Source organism: Ochlerotatus camptorhynchus, unplaced genomic scaffold (assembly GCF_037179485.1).
Source record: "Ochlerotatus camptorhynchus isolate MF236.1 unplaced genomic scaffold, CSIRO-AGI_Acam_v1.1 ptg000542l, whole genome shotgun sequence".
Classification (NCBI taxonomy): domain Eukaryota; kingdom Metazoa; phylum Arthropoda; class Insecta; order Diptera; family Culicidae; genus Ochlerotatus; species Ochlerotatus camptorhynchus.
The window spans coordinates 263,350-274,345 of NW_027041025.1; the positions used below are offsets into that span (position 1 = coordinate 263,350).

Genomic DNA, 10,996 nt, shown 5'->3' on the forward strand with positions numbered 1-10,996 from the left:
TCGATATCGAGTTCGTTTCGGCAAACCCATTCACTCGTACGCGATTATGACGGATTTCAGCTGCCTTTCTGCATGCAGACGGAAAGATTCGGTTGATTTATGGTGATGGAATTGATTTTCTAGTTAACGGATTAGCGCCTCGGTGAAATTTTCATCCGTACGTCCACCCGACCGTCGCTGTCGCCACCAGGCTGTGATACGTCATGCCGCAGGATGAAGAACACGCTTTTCACACCGTCTGAATCAGCAGAATCAGGTACGAGCACGAGGCTGCGATAATCTGCAAGCAACGTGCAAAATTTATTGCCTATTTAGATTGAATTAGGCGATTCCGTGCTGGAAATAACGTTGCATCTTACACACTTGGTCTAGCGAACATTGACGAAGTGAGAAGTGCCATTGGTTTTGGTTTATGAGACTCCTATAGGAATGTAAGTACGTACCGTCGTCAGGAACGATTTGTCCAGTGCAAAGTTGTAAAACATAATTGTTTCTTCCTGGGTACGCTGAAGAACCATGACCAAAACGGTAATCTGTGGGTAGACAGAAAAGAATATTGAGTTGATTTGCATAAGTATAGTCATGGCTGTACGTTCCGAATCCGGAACATCCGATTATGGTTTGCTACTATTATGGCACAAGGAATTCACATATACCATAATGGCATCAAGAAAAAAATTCACACACTTCAACAGCTTTATATGTTTGTCCCTGACTGAAAAACTACACATTTTCAGAGAAGATTGTTTCGAGAGTACCGTAACCCGGGAGACAATTGATCTTCAGGGTCAAATTGATCATTATACCTTGTGTTTTTAGCTGTCCCGTTGAAAATTGTCGGTCATAGATATCAAGTTTAATCTTTTTATTATTTCGTCAAGTTGCTCTAATGTTTGATATGATGACTTTTTCTCAACAAAAAAAGGTTTATTAAACTGCATACATTTCAATTTTATTTCACAGTGTCTCAGGAGTGCGATCTTAAAATCCCTGGCGTAAGCATTTTGATGAAAATCGTCTAATTTCTTGGCATAATATTCTAAAATAGTTCGACTTCAGTGCCACTAGATTTCGTTATAAATCCACGTTCAAGCTGATGGCAATAGTCGTTGCAGGCCTATAATCGTTTGATTGAATGATGAAATTGTTAGCTTTGAACGCCACACGGTGTCTCTGGTAGGATAACATTATTATGAAAAAAAAAACAGTATAGCTGATACATCCACCAAACGAAAGCTCTAGTTATCTTTGATGAAAACATTCCATGTTTTGTTCAAACCCTTTCAAAAAAGAGAGGTGAAGTGTGGGATTTGCTTAGTAGGACGGAAATTAGATCAAAACCCTATAAATAAAATTTTTCTTTTTTTTTTAGTGCCTTCATTTTGTATTGTAACAGTTTTAATCATAGTTGTCTCACTCCCTATGCAGCAATGGCGATGAAACAGATAATCCATGGCTAAAATAAACATTGATCAAACTGTGTTTTTCAGTATTTAAATATATTTCGGTAATTTTGTGATAAATTATTAAAAAATGTTCTACTTTTACCGAACACTTTGGAATTTTAATTTAACAGATCGATTTTGTTGTTTTTTTAAACGGAGTTCCGTAAAAAGTTCTAAGTGTGTGGATATCTACATCTTTACTTCTTCTAAATTTATGAAATAATCAGTAATCTAGCACAGGATGTAATTTTTTTTAAAATAAATATTTAATAATTTATCAATTTTCTCTATAATTTTGTTTTGCCGATTGCTCTCAAACTTAATGTCTTAAAAAATAAGGATGATTTTTAGTAATTTAAATGTTCTATGTAAATTAGCTTTTATTAGTTAATTATTCAAAGTACCTTGGCTGCAAACAGCGATTCGATTGATGGTTGACAATGCGATAATCAATCGTTATGATTCAACCACCAATTCAAGCTAAGAAGTTAAGAAATTTCAAGAGAACTTCAAGATCTTAACATGAATCCAGAGAAGAAAACTTCAGGGAAACTCCGAAAAATTCAAAAAAGTTATATGAACATCAGGAAAATCCATAAACATTTTTTTTAAATAGTCCCGTAGGCTTGAGGAAATATCATTGCAGTTCCATTAATTTCATAAAAAAGTGGAAAATTTTGGGAAGTTTCCAAATGTTCAATTAGTTAAGTAAACTCCAGGGATGTTTAGAAGGCTTATGACATTTTTAAAGATTTTAATTAAGCATATAAATGTTTAGTTCAGGATAGTACCAAGCGCTTCAGGAGAATTACAAGATCTTTAGGGATGTATCAAGAACCAGAGAAAATCTGAGAAATTTAGGGAAGATCAGAGAACCTCGTGGGCAGTTCCATGAATTTCAAAGCAATATCAGATATTTTAAAGAACTTCTGAGGTCTTCAGAATTATACAGTAAACTTCAAGGAAGTTCAGAGATTTTTAAGGAAGTCCAGATAACTTCAGGGAAGTCAAGAGACATTCACGAAAGTTTAGAGATTTTGAGATAAGTTGCGTGAACTTCAGACTAGTTCCAAGATCTTAAGGAAAATATCGGGATCTTAATGGCTATTCAATGAGCATCTGGATAATTGCAAGATCTCTATTACCTTTGCCTCACTATTAATGTCAGACTGTAGTAAATTACAGTCACGTTTCAAGGTACCCTATCTACAGATATCGGTTTAGATACATAAATTAATTGATCCTATATCCTGCTCCTCTAAAATGGAACGAAGAGTTTCGTTATAATTCTTATTATTAAAATGCTAGGAAGGGAAACGGATTCGATGCTCAAATCTTATTAGCCAAATACATCCGTAGATCATAGGTCCACCGTTGGCAATGCACCCGTGTACTGAATGGGCATTTTTGGTTCGAATCCCTTCGGTGTCCTTAGATTTTTTTTTTGCAAATTTTCTCACACACACGTCTCTTACCGGTGATATGTGTTTACCTCTCAGTAACTTTTTCATAAAACTATTAATATTGACTGAAAAGTCAATAATCACAATTAATATAAATATTTTTGATAAATGTTCATTTAAATACGTAATAATGTGAACATGACCACCGTAAAAAAAAATACATTTAAGCCCTATTATCCTATTTGCCAGTGCAGTTAATTTTCTTGTGAATCCATTAAAACTTGAGGATCGTGTTCTTGAAATGGTTTACGTGGACAATATCATGTTTTTTTCAACTGGCTACTGCGAATGTTCAATTCAAAAAATTGTCTTAAAATAATATATTCGATTTTTATATTTTTGTTCAGCATTTTCCCACTGTTCCTTTAAGATCGAATTGACCCCAGGGCACTTTGATGGACTAGAACTTTTTTATTTGGCACTGAATTCGTCTAACTAACTTTTAGGTGCATCCTTTTGCAATCTTTAATACTAGATTAAATTTGATCCTAAATGCTTGATTAATTTTGCATTAATTTTCTCGAACTTACCTCACCTACAAACTTTCAAAATTGCATTGGAAATTTTTTGAGATAAGACAAAAAGACCCCAGGGTAAGCTTTTTTAGCGCAGACCAGTGATGGCACGAGTACTGGTTTTTCAAATTGTTTCCTTGACATTTGATACTTTTCGCAATGAGCAGTGAAGCCACAAAAAAAAAAAAAAAACTTGCAAGCGATTTTTGCCGTTTGTTGTGACATTTCTAATTGTACCTTAATTTGTGTCACGAAGAATTTTGCTGATTTCTGGCCACTTACTGTATTTATTTGATGTTCATTGCATGGAATCAAAAGATAATAATTAATACTAAACACTGAGATGCAAATAAGCAAAGATGTTATATATGTATAAGTGGTGACCCCCACATAACCCGCTCCGAGTGTTACCCAGTCACGCTACGTCACTAAGTGGATTTGTGAACTTTTTGGAGAAACGGATGCCTTCTCATACAATGCAGAAAAAATAGTATCTCGTTTTTTGCGTGTATTCATTTAAAATGTTTTGCCAAAACGGCAATAACGGTTATTCAATTTTGAGTACTGTTATCTCAATTCTTGTAATCCCGGTTTTGCAATGTCTCTGGTTGTTCAGTATAGGACAAAAAACATACACTTTTTACCAATCGATGATCAAGGAATACAATCCCAATTTGCTGAAGTTTTTGAATTGCCTCCATCACCTGAAAATATATAAAAGCTGTTAATTTTCATCATGTTCAATCAAATATATACACGCACAAGCTGACTCAGTGTCTACATTCACCGCATTAAATAATCAAATCATTGACATTCTTCTTTGTACACCAGGGTAGTTCAAGTTTGTACGGCAGGTCACAACTCCTTGATCCCCACTGTTCTTGCAATTTGTATTGCATGTGCCATCAGCTGTGAAAAATTTGAAGGGATTACTCAATATCGCCCATATCGAAATTATATTGGGCAAAATATGCAGACCAACTTTGTCGAGGATCACAAACCGATTCGACTCGCTGTGTTAAATCTAATATAAGTAACCATATCATGTAATTAACCATTTAATGCCATTTACTTTTAGCCAAGTTCTCCGCGCATGACTACATATAAGTTATCCGAGCATAAAACAGCGAACTTGCTGAATGCCAAATGGCTGATGAAGATACAGAAATCAAACCAATACGCAATCTTCGACAAATTAATGCTGCCGGAATCCACTTAGATCAAATCCCAATACAAATCTAAAGGACAGTGAGCAGCTGAGGGTTGTAAAGTTGAACCACTCTGCTGTGCATACTTTTGCGTTCAAAGCAACAAAAATCACACAATTTTTCATATTAGCTTTCGCCCAACAAACGTTGAGACCGCATGAACGGAGGATGAGAAATACCGATTTGCGATCCAATGCAAGAACATTGGAGACCGAAAAATGTGGAATGTATAAGTGAGAGAAATTAATTAAAACGAAAAAATAATAATAAATGAAACGTGTTTCAATTGCACTTGAACCACGAACGTTGCGATTATCAAACCTGTACTTTTCTACTGCTCCATGCTTAGGAAAATGGATAGGTTAAAAGTGAATAAGAATCGCTCATAGTACGATAATTTGATTTCACATACTTCTTCTGTTGAACGGAAATTGAAGAAAATCGAAGCAAGTGTGTACCGTAAAACGGGGTACCTATCTTTGATAATGCGGGTAACTTTGATAGTATAATTTAAAGATTAAATTTACTCGCTGCACTTTTTCCAAATTAGAAACATTGGTTTCATATTGTAGCTTAGGGTATTTCCACTTACATCGTATATAGTTTTTATATAGTATGTGTTACATATTAAAAAACAATTTTCGTGTTTTTCGCCTGTTTGAAAAAGAACTCAAACCATCACTTATGAAATGTATCTCTGATATAGCCATTACAAATTCAATGTTGTATTCTTATTGCTTATGATAATTTCTGATTATATACTCATTCACAGTTTCATATTTAAAGAGCTAAATTGATTGAGTTTCACACATTTTTTTCTACATTCATCGAGCATTATCAAAGTAACCCCAAATCAAAAAACTGAAGTTTGGTCACAAAACTAAAAAAAATAGTGCAAAGGTTTTAATTTCCGTTAAACATATTACTAACGAATTTACTCTTGGATCCTCAGTACTTGTTTTAAAGATATAAAATTTGAAAAACATTCATTGCTGTACCAATTATTACTTTAAAAAAAACTATCGATGTTACCCCGTTTTAAGGTACGTTGTTCTACAATGTTATACATAAAAAGCTTGGTTGTATAGTTGAAAGCGTTGACAGCACAACAACATAAAACAGATAAAAATTCATTACATCGTCTGCATGGCCAACTCATATCATTCTATGCGGTATTCGCTGGAAATGCAACTAACATTGAATGTAATAAATTTTTGGTTTGCGTGTGGATATAGAAACATATGCTTCTTCAGCTAAAAAATGGCTTATTCTGCCATTAAACAGATCAAATTTTTTGTTGGGCATGACAAGATGCATGCATGTGCAGCAATACGCAATATTTCAGTTACCCTTTCGGTGAGTTTTGATGTTCCATCGACGACGAAGTAAATCTCTGAGAAGCTGAAAAAGGCCGATACAAAGGAGATGGCTAGCAAATGCAAATCATTCATCGAAGAACGTGACAAGTCGCAGAAAAACATATACAGCTGAAATAAATTAAAGAGTTTTGTTAGTGACATATCGGTACAAAGATTGTATCAAGCGCTGAAAATATTGTTGTTCCAATTTGCACTAAAACCCTGGTGACAAGTGCCATTCAATCAAAACTTTTTTGTTTGTCTACTTACCAGAGCAAAGCCCAGCTAAATTTCAATATAAACATCAAACTGAAATCATAATTTGATTTCAATTTACGCTATTGACAAATTTCGTTTTTATGGCTTTCTCAGTCTAGGGTAATTCAAACAGTTAGTTTTGCATTGCCCTAGACAAGAATTACCCTAGACTGAGAAAGCCATAAAAACGAAATCTCCATAAAACCAGTCGAACAACCAAATCAATCGCTATTGACAAATTTGACAACAAATTTTGTTTTCATTTTGTATTTACTTTTCAAAAATATGTTTTTATGGTTTTGTTTTCATTACCTTAGCAGGATAACAAATTGAATGCTCGTTTTGTTATCAACAGGAGAAAAGTACACTCAAGTGTTTTTTACACGGTTTTTTTTCTACGCGGTTTTTTTACATGTTTTTTTTTCACGGTACGTCGTAATTAACACGGTACGATTTCTCGATAACCTATCTACTTGATTCGAATCAACTTATCCGTTTTAAGCCATAGGTAATCACAATTTTATGTGGAAATACAGAATTTTCTAAAATATATCTAAATAGACCATAGCATGCTGTGAATTCGAATGGCATAAAAATCCACTTTTGTTTTATATTCTAGAATGTGAAAAATCAAAATCTTGGTAGCTTTTTTACACGGTACATATCCCCCGTGTAAAAAAACCTGAATGTCGCTTGCTCGCACTGATAGCAGAATTAGTTTTCAATTATGTCAAAGGAATATTTTTTTGCTCTCAATTTTGAAATTTTAACCGGTAAATCAACCAAAACGATAGCAACCTGAGTAATCATTATCAGCGACATGGGGGTGACCCCGGCGTAGTCGTTAGCATCCATACCTCTCACGCCAAAGTTACGAGTTCAAATCTCACCCCCGGACAAGTCACGAATGACCCAAGGGCGTTAAAGTGACCATGATAAAAATAAAAAAAAAATCAAAAAATAATATCAGCGACATCACAACATCAAATATTGACTTCAGTTTGATCCTCGGGAGACTTTGCTCGGGTAACTTGATGCTTTCTTCGGCGGAGTTTTTCTGATAAGCAACATAGAAAAATAATAAACAATATACAATTTGCCACAGCATCTAATTTTTACAAAATTTGAAATCCCATCTTAGTTTCTTATCTTTTTCATCTAAAATTTCAGAGTGGTGTCTCTTAACATTTTTGAGTAATGGTTTTTTAAAGTATTTGATGTTCGGAAAAGTTGAAATCAGAAGCCACATGTGAAAAGGGCATACAAGCTTTTTGTAAGCAAACCTTTGTAGGTCCTTTTCTTTCGATCAGGATAGTTACGTTCATGAATGGAAAATGTGTTTTTAAAAAGTGAAAATAATGGTTCAACGTTTATTTTTCTTTAAACCTATAATAAAAGAAGCATTCTTGCTCGTGATATTGTATCTCAATTAATTACTCAAATAAGGGAATTATTCAAGCAGCAGCTGTCATCCAAAACTGAAATTTTATATGCTGCATGTACCTGCCAGTCTAGCTAATTACATCGTACTTCACGTTTTGGCTGTATCCCTTAGGAACGTATTTTTCACTTTTAGGACAACAATTAAAATATGGACAGAAGTAACTAAATGAGGTAGTTATGATTTCATATATTGAGAATCCTGTCCAGAACATGTAAAAAATAACATAAAATATTATTGTGCCATCGGCGTGAAGGAATTCAAGGAAAATAAAAATATATAAAATAGCATTGATTTTACACCAAAACAGCTCAAAACTACCACTGACTCATCAGCATTTGCCCAAATCACTTACCCTTGGAAACACATCTAGTAGAAAAGTTTTACAAAGTGTGGGTGAAAATTTGAGACCAAAATATTAAGAAATAAAAAAAAAACCGCCCATTTGGATACCTGCCAGGTAATCAGTCTTCTTACTGTAGTTAATATACCAAAAACAACATGTTCTTACATGTATAGGAATTTACATTAAAAAAGCTTCAAATTTACGTTCTAAGATCACGAATAGCTTATTTGGTTGTGGAGTAATCTCTTCTGAAAGTTGAAATTTTTAAAAATCTCGAAAATCCATGGTTGTAGCCCAGAAGGATCTAGGCAAATTAGAGCAAAATAAAAAAGGCGTTTGTTCAGAATGCCAAAATGAGCGTTTTGGCCAAGTTTGGCTCAAATCGGTGACATCGACAACTACTTTTTAAAATTTGGTGCGCACTTGAGCTGGAATGACCCATATCCAATGGATAATAATCATTATAATTTCACATCACTTTCATGTAATATCATAATTGGGAAGAGCACCACAAAATCACATGAAACTTATGTGTCAAATTAAATTTGAATGTTATATGAAATTCAGATAGATATCATTGGTTTTGTTAATGGAAATATATTATGTGCATTCCCAATGGAAACTACATGAAAAAAAATTTCCGTGTAGAACATGCATTAGGTAACATAATCATTAGACTGGCCCACATTTATATGGGGGAAATTTTTAATCATATTTTCAATGGGCCAACCCCTTGATTTGTGCCCTTACACAGCAAAAAAATAATTTTAATATTACATCCAAGGGGATGTACTTCAATCATGCCGAAAATCTCATGTAATTTTTAAGGCCACAAAAATAATCAAATGCAGTAAAAGCAGCGTAATGTCAGTTCATGCACTGTATTAATGATAAGTTTGTTATTTTTGGCGAGTAATATTAAACCATATTTTCGACACGATTGATGTGCATCCACTTTGATATGATATCAAATTTTTTTTTTTGCTGTGTAGGTGAGAAAATCACTCTCTTTTGATTTAAAATCCATACGGGGATATTGGTTGAAATGTATGGAGAAATACCATTCCTTCAATCTTTCGAGCATAGAACGGGTTCAGCAAACTCGATTAAGCTCAGAATTTCAGTAGCTTAAACTATAATGAAGTACTTTACTGAAGTATCACGATTCAAGTTAGTATTATGGAGATATTAATTATAGGAGATTTGGTTGAAATTTTCATGTACAAAATGCTTATATTCATTCAAAAGCGTTTATCTCAATAAAACTTACTGAATTCATGATGCAATCTTCAGCAAACATGTTACTCATTGATTGTAGTACAATTTTTGAACATCTGAACCAAATCGAGAATAAGGTAATTTTTTTATGATCGATAGAGTGTAGGAGTGTCATTTTTTCATGTAGTTTATTCAAATTCCCCATACAACCATACAAACCAAATGAGCTGAAACTTTCGGATAGTGGTTTTCAGGTGAGAAAGGAACAAATCTAGGGGTGGAAAATTAGAACGACGATTGTTGACGAACGCCCCACCACACACTGTTTTATTCATAATCCATCATAATTTACTAAGGTGTATTGGAGATTAAACTGTATCAATGTAATATTAATAAGTAAACAACACATATGTCCTCATTAGGCAAAATTTGTCTGGCAATTACTATTATTACTTGTCAACAGATTACTGCTACATTTCATCAATCACTCCAATTAAGTTAACTGACAGCTAATTGACGAGCATAGCTAATACACCTACTTCTGAAACCGCGCAAACATCATGCACTCTGTCAGGCTCACGTTCACACATTTCAAACGTTTCTGGTTAGCACCTGTTTGGCATAATCGCCATCAAATTCTAACATAGCTTACGTTGTCAACATCTAAAAGGCACTTTCGGATGGAACTACTCTCTGCCTTTGCCAGACCTTCCTCAACCGGATCCCACATTCAATCCCAGCAATACTCACCTGAAATGTCACCTGGCCAAAGTCCAAAACCAGCAGAAACAAGATTGACGGCGAATATATTTCAATTATCGCCAACACTACATCATATAGCTTATCGTACCGAATAATCAACCGGTCCAAATGATCGCTTAATTCCAGTTCGATGTTTGTTAATTTATATACGCTAATATTTGCACCTGGTTGCATGCGGTGGAAATGATGCACCCGCTGGGACAGGTCTCGGTTTATTTCGTCCAGGATGCTGCTGACAGCTAAAAAGTTCATGCAATAGCGGCTGGCCGTTAGCGAACAAACAATGATGGGTGCCATCAGGACCACCGATAGGGACCAGTCACGCATCGAATAAAGCCAATACGTCGGATTCATGTTAAACCACATTCCGGCAATGGACACCGATAGATACGTCAAAAGCAACACCTGAAGCCAAAACTGTCGACGTTTAATTGCCGTACCATACCTACGAATGATTTCCAAGAGAGTAATGAGAATCCGGAACGGTCGAGTAAATATCAACGGCATTTCAATTGGTTAAAGTTCCTTTCAACTATTACCTATGTTGCTCAGCTAATTTCACGAAGATGGAATTCAGTTTATTAATTCTTTCCTCACACACAAACTGACGTCCGTAGATCACCGCAGTTACCAGTAGATTTAGGATCCACACAATAAGGATGGATACCCATTGTTTCAAATACTTGTCAGTTATCGGTCCATCACAGTACCAATCGTAGAATCCATATATCGACAGACAGAAAACCATGACGACTATCGGAAACCAGATCCATTTGATTAAAGTAAACGTAAGCCACTTGTAACATATTGAAATTTTCATTCGGTCGGATCGTACGCAGTGCAAACCGAGCATGGATTCCACCATAGACAACACTATTAGATTGAATTGCCACAGGATTTGCAGTAAATGTGCCATTTTCGATAAACGTTCAAGTATCCCGAAGTGGGTTTCATGAGTGCACTGACGAAAAGACAAACGGTT

The 10,996-nt window shown here is 34.8% G+C and overlaps 1 protein-coding gene across 1 annotated transcript; it reads right to left on the minus strand.

Moving 5' to 3' along the window:
• Window positions 1–229: 229 nt before the first annotated feature.
• Window positions 230–10,762, minus strand: LOC135713171 (uncharacterized). The gene is made up of 6 exons (XM_065236284.1): window positions 10,554–10,762; window positions 10,003–10,459; window positions 5,981–6,118; window positions 4,059–4,127; window positions 444–533; window positions 230–280 (listed from the first exon to the last, which is right to left on the minus strand). Exons 1-6 carry the CDS (start codon window positions 10,760–10,762, stop codon window positions 230–232), a joined length of 1,014 nt encoding a protein of 337 aa, XP_065092356.1.
• Between the last annotated feature and the right edge of the window lie 234 nt (window positions 10,763–10,996).